The 13951-nt window shown below is 42.5% G+C and overlaps 1 protein-coding gene across 1 annotated transcript in view; it reads left to right on the top strand.

The window, feature by feature from the left end:
- The window catches only part of BOD1L1 (biorientation of chromosomes in cell division 1 like 1), a 449046-nt gene that overhangs the window by 169817 nt on the left and 265278 nt on the right, over nt 1–13951 (top strand). Inside the window, exons 8-9 of the mRNA XM_086964081.1 lie at nt 694–808; nt 3682–3754. Of these exons, the coding sequence (XP_086820207.1) occupies nt 694–808; nt 3682–3754 (188 nt within the window). The remainder of the gene's footprint in view (nt 1–693; nt 809–3681; nt 3755–13951) is intronic.

A 13951-nucleotide genomic window follows, 5' to 3' on the forward strand; every position in this document is an offset into this window, starting at 1 on the left:
CTGATGAGAAAAGCTCTGTATTGCTCAACCTCATGCCAGCCATTGGCAATTGATAGGGTATGTTCACAGGTCTGTCTTTCGATTTGTTACATTTTGCACGTCATGGGAAGTAAAGATTCCTATATTCTTTAAGTAAAATTAACGGACCCAAAAGTATGTAATGACATTTTGAGAAAACGTTTATAAATCCCATCTGGTCATTTGTTCTATTTATCTTTGCATATCTAACCTCGAGGGAGCATGTGTGTTTGTAGAATAAATAGAAAAGCTGATATGCCATATTTTATTGGAGTGTTTCTTGTTCTTATCTTTACGAAATAAATGTTTATGCCCTTCATTTATTACATATGTTATTAGGAAAGAAGGATGCAAAGTGCTTCTTAATTTCTTTGGACTTTCCTGAGTTTGTAATTGCTGTAGGACTGCTTTTATGTACTAGAACGAAACAGAATGTATTGGTGAAAGTATTTGTCTTAAATCGTTATAAAATACTTTTCCCTAATAAAATGTAAATGCATTAAAAAAGTTAATCAATAGAATTATTAGAAACGACTGAACCTTCAATTATTTAGTTGTAATTTTATTTGGTTTATGTTATGAACACCTGAACCCGGGTTACTGCAATAAGATCTAAATTTGTATTTCTTTTAAGCATGCTATCAAATGCTGTGTCTGTGTGTTAAATCATCACAGGCAAAATTGGAGGCGAAGGTTCTTCAAGCAAAGGCTGCCTAAAGGACGTTCTGAAGGAACAGATATTCTTGGAAAAAAAAGTCCTCTTGAGCATACAACGGCAAAGAGAATCAAGGTAACTTTTTTTAGATTTTTTTTTTACTACATCTCGATTACAACCTTCGGCAAATATGTAGTGCTATGGTTTTAATTTTCTACCCCCAAGATGTATTATTCTCTTTCTATGACTCCTCAAACCTGGTGTTTTTTGGTATAGTGTGCAGTTTTTCCATGTTTCTACCAAATTCTCTTTTTTCCACTTATGAGTTCTAATTTCTAGTCTAAGACCCCTTCCTTCACCTATGTTTTTATGTTTTCAGCAACTGCATTCAGTATTTTCAATCTACACATCCTCCATGTTTCACATACAGTTCTCCTTCAACTTATCTGCACTATGATTTAGTACATCCTGCACACGAGGCACTCTGCAGTCATGGGTGAATGCCTAGCACATGGCACTGATTAACTAAATGCATTTTTCACATCTTTGATTTAATAGATGACATGACAATGTACCATGTTAAACTGCTTTGTCCCTGATTATTGCACAGATGAGAATTTGTAGTTCATATATGTCCCACGTTATGGCAATTGCCCTTATCTTTATAGTGTACAGGCATTGGACCTTCATATATATCCTTAAACACTGAATATTACCGAGTAAACATTTCTAAATAAAACAAATAACAATGCCTATCGAAGTGCAGCACTAGGCTTCCCTTTTTTGTCTTTTAATTTACTTGTGCAAAAAATATATACTATTCCACTAGAAAATAAAAAATGGGTTTAAAGCATATGTAGCAGTCTTGGTGCCTTTTTCATGTCCCCTCTTTTTAAGGAAAATAAATGAAAGATCACATTTTCCATACACACTCATGGAGGTAAAACTGTTTTATTGCTTGAAGACATAATAAGATAATGTAGGAAAGTACACCTTTTTGCATGGTTGCCCCCCACGTTTTGCCTGATGTTTGACCGAGTGTGTCCTGGGTTCCTGCCAACCAGGTACCAAGGGCCTATGTTCTTACCCTAAAACTGCACTTTGTACTCCAGAATTGGCACCTCCCTGCCACATGTAAGTCCCTTGTAAAAGATAGAATAGGTATCAAGGGCCCTGTGACTAGGGAAGGCCTCTGAGGGCTGCAGCACAGATGGTGCCACCCTTAGTGGGTCTCGTAGCTCGGTCTGGAGATTCCTCATTTGGCGGGAACTTTTCCTTATCTATAGCTAATGAAGCTCTCACATGCTGTTATCGCACCAAACAGAGTGAGGGACGCTCCTCTGTTTATACGGCACCGGGGGAGCAGTTGCGACTCCATCAACACTATTCAAGCGCACACCGCATTATCTGACTACAAACAGCCACCGACTGGCCTGGCCTCATTCGCACTACAAGCAACCACGCTCCCCCGCAACCAGGAGCGCCATCAAACGCTCATCGTGCCCCGCATTCCTGATACTACAGTGATTTGCACATTACCGAGTTTTTCGGCTGGCTCCACCCATTCGCCTGCCTGACTTTCTCTACCCTCACACGGGCACTCGGTTCCCTGTGAGTCCCCTTTTTTCACACTACTTTCACTGTGCCACTGCATCTCACGCCAGGCAGGATAGGCCGTTCTTCAGGTGTCCTAATACTGTAAGGTCCTGAAGAGACCCAAAATGCTAACTGGGTTGAAACTCCGTCGACAGTTTAAAAGGCGAACCAAAACGCAGCATTTAGGTTTGTATAAAGTGTTGTGGATGATATTGTTACATTTCCCATGGTCGCTGAAATGTTCTAAAATTGAAACCTTGCACATATGTCACTTTATATGTCACTGTTTAGCTTAGGTTCAATTGTTCTTTCACTGGGACACCACACACTATTGTCTACTGTTTAGCCATTTGTACATCATATCCTTCAATTTGATCACCTTTGTATAAATTGTGTTACTTACTTATTTCCTATATAAATAATTTCACAAATTGACAACCTTTAAATGTGTATAGCCAGCTTTCTTTCTGACATCACCCCAACCCTTTGTATTACCATTGTGCCTAACTTTATTAGAAATATTCCTTACTACTCCACAGGAGCCACTGTTTCCTCAATAGCCAGTGTGATATCTAGGCAAATCACACTGAGTAGAAAAAGTAATTTAAAAAGTAATCCGAAAAGTAACCTACAAAGTAATCTCAATAGTAACTGAAAAATAATTCCAATTATTTTATGAACAAGTGACTTACCTGTAACCAATCCAATTGCATTCAATACAACTAAATAATATTTTTATACAAAACAAATTGGTCAGAGTTCAGTCTTTGAGTGTGTGAAATCATTCCTTACCTGAGTGTGTACCATAAATGCTTAACACTACCCTCTGATGAAGCCTTACTGCTCACCCACACTACCACAAATAGAGAATAATGTATTATCTACTTTAGCCTCTGCCTAGCTTTGTGGATCCACTGGACTCTGTGCACGCTACACCTTACTTTGGTATAGTATATTTAGAGCCAGCTTCCAACAGAGCCTCTTTAACACCTCCATGCAGCAGCTTGATAGTTAATCCTCAGCCTGCTGCCTTTCCCTCCTGGGGATTTTGGACTTCTATTTCAGAGAGTAAGGGCCTGATGTAGATCTTGGTAGACCGCTTGACCTCTTGGATACAGCAAGTTAAAAGTATGTAATTCAATAAAATGTCTGAAAACAGAAACATGAGATCTTATTACCCTGGGTGTATATAATCGTATGTACAATTAATAGTTTAATTCCTTCTCCGTGTTGCTCTTCTTTGGGTTGCTTTTCTTATACGCTTTAGAAAGGTTCCTACAGCTTATAGTACTATTGTGCAGGTACTTTTTGATGTTTAAAGGAGGAAGAGATGGAGCATGCTGCACTCAATATATCTAAGATTGTACTGATAGTAACTGTGTATAATAGTTTGATGTTGCTTCTGTTTTCAGGCTTAGTGAGAGCAGCTGGAAAAGAAGATATGACCATTCTGAAGAAGATTCAAGAGACTCATATAAATCAGAGGTGTGTTTGCACTATATGAACATTATTTTAATTTCTTTAAATAGAGAGTGGACAGTGGAGTTTATTATTGAAATGAAGATAATAAGGTGTTTCTCTTCATCTTTAAAGTTCATGAAGAGAGTATCTCTGTCCATATTCCACTGTGTCTTGTGTAAAAATATTAATAGTGGCATATACTAGTTTGGCAGTATTGAAACTAAATAAACCAACATCTGTAAAAGTAAATAGAACAAGATGCAGATGCCATGGTGTCTTTGGGAATATGACAATCTATTAGATAAGTAATGCCATACTGAGGTGATGAGAAAACACACACACACCTCACCACACCACACCCCACCACACCACACCCCAACCACCCCATACCCCAACCACACACATCTTTCTCTGTATGTGTGGGCACCCATATATGGCCCTGCCCCGGGGGATGGGGTCCACAGGCCTGAAATCGTCCCAGGGAGGCTGCAGGGAACCCCTATTTCTAAATGGCCGTTTTCAGGAATGGGGTCCCTGGACTGAAATCAGCCTGAGGGGGGCCACGCACCCATCCTCCCCTATTAGGAAGATATTTTTGTTTAACGCCGTGCTCTGGGGGATGTGATCCCGGGGCATAAATTGGCCCAAGGAGGGGGGTCGCAAGACCCCATCCTATAATAATAAAAAAATGCCACCCCAGAGGGAAATTGCTGGAGGCCCGCCCTATTTCTCAGCCACTCAGGAAAGGCACCTCCAGGCATACAACTTGTTGGGGGATGAAGTCCCCTTGGCTGGTAATGGTCCTTTGGTGCCCAACAACCCCTCCTGTTATCTCCAGTAACTCTCACTCATGGTATTGCTGAGAGCTCATGAGAGACCCCGCCCCCTCTTCGCACCACTCTGCAAACGCGCCTCCTAGTGCACTACTGGTTGGAGGAATGAAGCCCCCTTTGCTGCTGAGTGTCCTTGGGAGGGGGAGGGTGGACAACAGCCCCTCCTGTTACCTCTGGTAAGTCCCACACAGTGGGATTTCTGAGAGATCGTCTGAGACCCCACCCCCCCTCTCCACCATTCTGAAAATGCGCTGCCTGGTGTACTACTGATTTTGGTATGAAGTCCCCCTGACTGCTGAAGTCCTTGGGAGCCAACAACCCCTCCTGTTACCTCCAGGAAATCCCACACAGCAGGATTGCTGAGAGCTCATCCAAGGCCCACCCGCTTTCCCCGCCAATCTGTAAATGCACCTCCGGGCACACTACTGGTTGGTGGAGCCAAGAATCCCTGCTGTTACCAGCAGTAAGTCCCATACAACGGGATTGCTGAAAACTTGCAAATGCATCTAGTAGTGAAAAAAACATAGAAATTCACTTATAACAACAAAGGCTACAGGTACGTTATAGTTAGGAAATAGAATTATAAAAACCATAGACATTCACTGAAAAAAAACAAAGGTTAGAGGGCTGTTAAAGTTAGGCTGAGATTTCACTTGTACAAAACCCTTGAAATTTAGCAGTTATAGTTACCTGAGATAACTGTAACTTACACCCCTGCAATGCTATGCTCCTGACCTCACATATTACAACATTCATGACCTGGTCAGTGACATCATTAATAACATCTCAGAGGACATCATCCACAGAACCAACTCACACCCCCATACAGCCTCTTGTACGTCCACTCACCCAGACACACAACCACTCACAGATCCATACATGTACTCGCCCAACCACTCGCTCCCCCTTTGAGCTACTCCTTCCTGGCTGGCAGGATTCAAGCAGTCAGCCTGGCCATTTACTCTTCAGACATCCATAAAAACATCTGTGGAGCTCCACAAGGTTTGCCCATGAGTCTAACTCTCTTTAACACTTATTTATACCATCTTGCTTGCATCATACAAGCCCACAACATAGATGTTCTCTTCTACATTGATGACCAGCAGCTCTTACTTTTCCTCTCAAGTAAGATTTCAAATACACAGAACCAGTTTGCCACCCGCATGCCAGAAGTCACCGACTGGATGAAAGCCACCTTTCTCAATCTATGCACCAACAAGACAGAAGTGGTGATCTTCAACAAACAAATCTCACCAAGGGAGCCCACGTAGGAGCTGGCCTAATTAGGACCTACACCCACCTCCAGCACACATGCCAAGAACTTCAGGATCATCATAGACCGCAAGCAATACATGACCTCACAAGTTGACACCTTTACGGCATCCTGCTTCCACGTCATGAAGATCCTGAGGAAAATCTTCAAATGGCTCCAGAACAACACCACAAACCCATCACAAAATCACACCATTGTTACTAGTAATCTGGATCAGTAAGCAGCATACAGAAGATTACATACAATTCCCAACTTGGCTACTAGACTCACCCTCAACCTCCCAGGCAACACTCCTATCACGTCATACCTCAAGGAGCTCCACTAGCACCTGATACACAAGCACGCTTAGTTCAGACCGCTCACGAACATCTTCAAAGCACTGTACAACATAGGGCCTGTCTACCTTAACAGTTAGATCGCCTATCACAGAATCTCCAGACTCTTTTGCTAGGACGGACTTCTATTTACACACACATCATGCCTACATAGAATCAGATCCGGAGGCTGGGCCTTCTCCTACATTGCCCCTAAAGAATGCAATAACCTTCCACAACACATCAGAGCCTCCCCCTCGCTCCTTGAGCTCTGCATGATGCTGAATAGCCCCAACTTGCCCGAGTTGAGGCTAGACCCACACCTACTCAGTGCCAGGATACTCTTATAGGTGATATTGTGCTTTACAAATGTACATAACAAAACCTTCAGTCTCTGAATACCTTTTTTCTTGAGGTGTTAAGCCTTTCTTCTGTGTTTGCACTATATACATACCAAATACATACATACATACATATTTCAAACAACAAAACCTAGGTCTTCTTAAGAGTCAGAATTTAGAAGTTTGTAGAGTATAGTAGGTTGCTAACAACATGTTGCTTGACAGGTTGAACAAAATATTTAAATAGGTCCTAATCATAGAAAAACAGTGATTGGGCGGAGGTACATTCATGCTGAGCTCTTGTGCGACCTATTGTGAGGTCTCACAAGTATTGCCAGCCATCTTGGGGAAAGCCTCTGCATAAAGGCCATGACACAACAACCATAAACCACCAGTTCTTCAGGAAACCCAACAAAGTAGTATTGTGTCATTGGTGATCCACCCAGAACATCTGTGAGAAAGAAAACTAATACTTTACATTTACACTTGAGCTGTTGCAGTCAATTTGGCATCCAGTCGTTCCTACTTGAAGAGCCCACTTCATACCATGCAGCATGGAAATCCAGGCACCTCTAATGAAGCAAAATACAGAGAAAATAGTTAGAAAAAAAATCAATTTTCAGGTGAGAACAAAGATTCTTCCAGCTAAGAAAAGAATGCAGAGGTACTTGATATCTGTTATGTGACAATTCAAGATTTGATCCTTGTTCATGTTCTTAAGACTTTGGTAACTTGTCTCAGGGATTTTGCATACAATCGTATTGGAGGATTCCTAGCTGTCATCCATTGAAAAATCACTCAAAATAACACACATTGAAAACCACACCATGGATAGCTGTAAATCCTTGATGATAAGATATCTACCCTCTGCAACTATAACTTATTCCTTCCTCTTAAAATATAGACCTCCACCAATGCAAACTTTTCTTACCAGTTACAATGACTATAAACTATCTGAACTTTCAAAACCTATATGTTCTAGGGGCCCTTAACATATGTTTTGACAAGGAGATTCGAACCACAACCAGCCTTGAGGCTTTTAGCCTCCAACTTATTGTTGCCGTCCAACTCACTCCGATACTCTGAATGTCATATTTGCCCACTTGGGGTAGGTTGTAGTAACAGACAACTCCCAAGTAAGTTGGAGTGACCACAACATCATCCCTTTTAAAATCAACAGAGCTCTGTCAGTGACGATATTTAAAAAATGCCACAACTCACCAACAAACTACATGCAGACAATGGAAAATGTTGTCCTCCACTGACTACCTTCCCATCTTGAAAGAGACCCCAAAATACGGAACCTCAAAATATAGACACCTTCTACAACTGTATCCCCTCAGCACTGGACACACCGATTCTGATGAAAGCCACATCCAGGGTTAACCACAAAAAGAACTCCACATGGATTAATGACGTCATCAAAAGAATAAAACCCCATGCTTAACATACTACAAGACAATTGGAGGAAATCAAGAGATGAAAAAGAGAAAATCACTCTACAACACTATAACAGAACAGACCCTAGAAAAGAGCCATCAGAACCACAAAAATACAACACTACTCCTCCTGCATAACTGAAGCTGAATGTCCTTCTAAGAAACTCTACCTGGTTATAGCAGAATTCCCTAAGTGCAAAAACACCAAAGAGCAGCAATCACTTGAATTTTCCATGGAATAGAACTAAAAAATGAGAAAGATAGAACATTTCCTTAAAGAAAACACAGGCAAATATCATACCAACATGTGATCAAACTAACATAGGAAGATTAAAGCAGTCTTCCACCACTGCATACTTTCAATACCCTCTCAGAAAAAGATATCCTTGACATTATCATTGCAAACAGCCCATCAGGATGAACTTCAGACCCAGCACCTCCAAATATCTTGGAAAAAAAATCCTTTACACAGTCTATAGAGGGAAGTTGATATATGCTTACTCAAAAAGTCCATGGAACTCGGTTTATTCCCAACTGAGATGAAAGCCTCCTACATTAGACCGCTCCTAAAAAAAAAAAGAAAACCTCACCCCAAGCGTACATAAAATGGATCATTCTTAGTAAAAATATTTTTTAAACCATTATTTGCTCAACTTTCAAAATGTACAGAAGAAGATGACTTAATGTCATAACAACAGATGGGCTTCAGACCAGTGGATACAGAGAGTCCGCTATCATATCCATTTCGGATGACCTAATACTCACAGTGGACAAAATTGGAATATCCGCCTTATTGCTCCTGGATTCATCAGCAGCATTCCACACTTTACACCACCACTTATTATTACAAAGACTTCATCATCTTGGATTACATGAAAAAGCTATTGATGGATTGCTTTTCACCTCTGAGAAAAAGCGCAGTTAACCTTTCAATTTTCATATCCGCTCCTGGCACCCAACACTGTATTGTCCCTCCATCAGCTCCTGGCACCCAACACTGTGGTGTCCCTCCATCAGCTCCTGGCACTGAACATTGTGATTTTCCGCTGGTGTTGTTCTATTATTTAACAGCAGCCTCAGCAGTTCTTAGCCTTTTTTACTTTTGTAGATGCCCAATAAATTATTACTGGAAGATGGAGAACCCTTCCTAATGAATTTCTGTGCTTGTTAACTCAAAACAGTGCCCATAAATCAAGGAACAAATTTACGTCAAACAATTGGAGATAATGAAATATTGTATTTAATTTACAAAGACAAAAAATATGCAAAAATCTCTATTGTGGAGTCTTTTTGAAATGTGATTTTATTTCTGAAAGACGAAACAAGGTAAACTTTAGCTCATCTCTTTGTCTTTTTTGCTGTGAATGAATTCACTCTTTTTGTTAGCACATAGCGATGCTTTAGTTGAGGCCACTGGTCATCCATACTAGACTCTGTTTGTTGTACTTTGCTGCTCCAGCGAATAAAGCCAAGGATACCAACTTCGTTTTTGACTTTCAATTTCAAATTCCTCAACATTTGTGGAGCATTTTAACATTTTTAAATTTTATGTGGCTTTTTAATTTATATATTATTTATTGCTCTGCTAATATTATTTGATTTCCTAAGCAGTCGAAGTACCTAAGTAGGTTTTTTGGATCCTCCGGGTTAATGCACCCCAGGTTAAGAACCACTGATGTACCTAACCCTCTTAGTGAACCGGGTTAAATCATTCAACCTCAACTTTTACAGCTATACAGACAACCTGTAAATCATTCCAGTAATGGATGGCCCGTAAGAGATCTAAACTATATGCCTGCCTTAATGCCAAAAACAAATGGATGACTGAGTGATGAATAACCACCTCAAGCGCCGCACAAAGACCGAGATCATGACCTCCGACAATGGTATAAATACCAACCTATCACCATATGGCCCATGGAACTTGAGGCCCCTCCAATAACATCAAGAGTAGTCTGAAGCCTAGGAAAACCATTAATTCAGACCTGCAATGGCTACGTATTGCTACATGCTCAAACATAACATGATAACCACACTTCAATGGTTCTCGCGTACAACATGGAACCACTTCCCACATTTGATCACAACAAAGAAAACATTCTTCCAACCACATATGCTACATGGTGTAGCGTGCTACCCATGTAGGCAAGTGCTTCAGTCGCCCACATGGGGTAGTAAGCAGTATATAAACATTGCAATACAATGCAATACGTTCACAATGACATTAATGACATTAATGGGATGATATAACAGAGCACGTCCCAGCAGACCCCACCATTTCTGTCCTTAACCATACCTGCTCAGGAATTAAAACCTTTAAACAACATTTCCACTTGGACAACTCAGTGCAGTAAGTAAGAAGGCAGTGATCACAAGAAATACCATAAAGGCACCTTCAAAGCTCATAAAAGCTGCCAGCTTGCTGAAACTAAGCTGCACCTCTGTCTCTCACACCCAGTCTTCCACCACACTGCTAAGCACTGCCTCCCATAACAAGATAACCACACCTGGGTGGTCATCACGCACAACATGGAAACAGTTCCCTCATTGGAACAGGGGTAGCAAGTGCTAATCAAAGCAGTAGATTCTTACTATGGCGTCAATAGCAGCTTGCTAGCTCTGACTACTGTCCCTTCTCATCCTGTGTCATCAGTAGTATGCAGAATTTCAAATTGCCTCCACAACTGGCAGCAAATAACATCGGACCGTTTGGTGCTGGAGATCATTCTTTGCGGCCATACTTTGGAATTTGTCCCAACTCCACCTTCCACGCCCCCTCGCACCACTGCATCAAAACATCTACGTCTTCTATGGTTGGATGCCCATCAAATGCTCCTCAAAGGAGCGATAGAACTAGTCCCTCTCTCAGCGGGTAGAAGGTTTCTCCTTCCAGTTCTTCCTGGTCCGGAAGACTGTGAAACCGTGGTGCCCTGTTCTAGTTCTGAGGGAGCTCAGCACCTATCTCGTCAATCATTTTGCATGGTTTCTCTGCAGGACATTCTTAGTCTTCTCAATTCAGTGGATTACATGGCCACAATGAATCTAGAGGGCGCTTACTTTCACATACCCATTCATCCTGCACACAGGAGGTTCCTTTTCTTCACAGTAGCCAAGAGCCACTTTCAATTCAAGGTCCTACTTTGGGACTCCGGTCTGCTGTGTGGATTTTTACAAAGGTATTAGCTCGAGAGGCAGCTTTTCTACGGAAACAACACCTTCAGGTCTTTCCTTACCTGGACGACTGGTTGCTGAAAGCTTCTACAAAACAGGCAGCAGAACAATCAGTCGTGGCATGCACACACCTTTTCGACAATCTCGGGCTGACTCTCAACTTGGAAAAGTCGACTCTCTGTCCGTCTAGAAAAGACCGATTTCTGGTTGCTATTCTAGACGCGTCCATCAACAAAGCTTTTCCCACCCGGGAGAGGCAGGAAAAGCTGATGGCTATCGCCCGTCTACGGTTAAAAAGACAGTCACTTTCAGTTCGCCTCTACAAGTGTCTCCTAGGGTCTATTTCCTCCTGCATTGCTCTGATTCCTCACTGTAGGTTGCGGATGTGTCCTCTCCAGGAGGAGTACGATATACATTGGCACCAAGTCGATGGATCTTTCTAAGACAAAGTCTTCGTCACCGTGCCCTTGAGAAATGCTGCGTCATGGTGGACGAACGAGGAAAACATTTCTCAGGGTCCCTCCTTCAGGATCACTCCTGCGCCTCAGATAATTATATCAGGTGCCTCGCTAGCGGGCTGTGGAGCAGTCTTACAAGACCTTCATGTAAGCGGCCGTTGGCTGCCCCAACATCGTCTTCTAAATATCAATCTGCTGGAGCTCAGAGTGATTCGCTAAGCCTTACAGGCTTTTTTCCCGCAAATACAACATTCTGCAGTTCTAATACGAACAGACAACACAACGGCTTTGCATTATATAAACAAGGAAGGCGACACCAGTTCTCGTCTGTTATCACAAGAGGCTCAGAAAATTTGGGAAGGACAATCCAGCAGGGGATATCGCTCAAAGAGGGGAACCTTCCAGGCGTTCTCAACAAGGCAGCAGACACGCTGAGCAGACTGAAATCGGTCAGCAACAAATGGGAACTGGACCAGTCCACACTGGAAGAGGTTTTTCGCCTATGGGGCAGGCCTTCCATAGACCTCTTTGCAACGCCAGAAAACAAGAAATGCTGATATTACGCAAGCAGGCTTCACCATCGGGGATCATTGGTGAATGTGCTTTCGATGGCCTGGTCAGGCGCATTTGTTTACGTTTTTCCTAGGATTCTCAGGAAGCACAGAGCAGAACCGTGCAAGATGATTTTGATAGCTCCTGCGTGGCCCAGACACTTTTGGTTCACAGAGCTGCATCTCCTCTCTCTGGACCTTCTACTTCCGTTGCAGCCGATTCCTTTGCTACTGACCATGTCCCAGGCCAAGTCCCGCATCCAGATCCGCAATCTCTGCAGTTGTTGGCATGGCTCCTGAGCAGCGAACATTTCTTGGCTTGAACCTTTCCACAGAATGTAGGGAGGTGCTTTCTCAGGCACGAGCCCCAACTACTAACAAGACTTAAAAGTTAAAGTGGAAGCGTTTCTGCATTTGGTGCCAGCAAACGGGTGTCTGTCCTTTTTCTTCTGAGCCGCATGAAGTTCTGCCATATATTCTTTCATTAGCAAAAATGGGGGCTGGCTCACCCTTCTATCAAGGTGCATCTTGCCCCCATCTCAGACGCACATCCTCAGACCCTTCTCTCTGGTCGGCAAGGATAATGAAACCGTTTCTCATGGACCTTTTCATAGTCTTCCCACCTGTAAAGCCTCCTCCTCTTTGGCACCTTAACTTGGTTCTCACCCAGCTCATGAAGCATCCCTTTGAACCTATTCACCGGGTGAATTTGAAATTTCTCTCCTGGAAAGTAGCTCTTCTACTGGCCTTTACTTTGGCTAGAAGAGTGGGTGAATTGCAGGCTCTCACCATCCAGGAACCTTTAAAAAGGGTACAGTGATTCTGCGCACCAACCCAAAGTTCATACCAAAAGAGCCTTCGAACTTTCATTTGAATGAGCCGGTCATGCTCAAAACTTTTTTCCCCTCAATCTACTACTCCCACAGAAAAGGCACTCCACTCACTGGACATTCAGAGGTGCCTTGAAATTCTATCTCCAACTGTTGTATTTCTATCTAGGACCCTAATTCGATATTCCTGATTCATGCCCTTATGTGGTTATAATAAATAATATCCTTATAAAGGCATAAGAATCATATCCATATTTAGTAATAGCTCATGCAGTCCAAAGCACGGCAAGGCTACTCCCATAGACTCCTAGAAAGCACAACGCGTTCTTTAAACAAACCAAGCCTCCAGCAGCCCGGGAAAACCCCCTGCTTTTGTTTTGATTTGCACTAGAACTCCTGGAGTCCAGAAAGAACTGTTAGTTCTTAGTGACGTCTTATGTCCAACCTTACGTCAAACACTGCACCTTTCAGGTATAAATATACCAACGTTGCCGTAAGCAAACACACGGTGGTGGGGAGCAGAGCGACGTTCTACTTGTCCGAGAGCCCAGCTGTTGCCAGAGCCGAAGGAAACATCCCCTCCCATTTTAACGCGCTGGAGAAGCTGCCTTTTCTCACACCGAGAAATCCAGCTCCGGTGTTCCCAAGTTACCCTCGCGGTTTGCTGGGAGATTGAGTCCTGAGAAGCGTGATACAAGACCTCCTTCAGTCTATAACCAGGGTACGGAGCTGATTAAAACCTTAGAGAGAATTCTTGATTCCGATCCTTGGCAAAAACCTAACTAACTTAAAACTGCTACTTACTTACTCCTTCCCTCGTATTAGGCTTAGGTCAGGTACACTGGGGTAGGCGTATTTTAGAAGCATCATTTACATTTGTGCTTTGGAGTGTTCTTTTCCAATGTTTTTGTTTTAATGGCTGTAATCTTTTGGAGTTCCATCTCTCTAGGATATGGAAGGTGATATAGTGATGATCCGACCAGTCACAAGGGATAATAGATAAGAGCTGAA

Source organism: Lissotriton vulgaris, chromosome 3_2 (genome assembly GCF_964263255.1).
Source record: "Lissotriton vulgaris chromosome 3_2, aLisVul1.2, whole genome shotgun sequence".
NCBI classification, from domain to species: Eukaryota; Metazoa; Chordata; class Amphibia; order Caudata; family Salamandridae; genus Lissotriton; species Lissotriton vulgaris.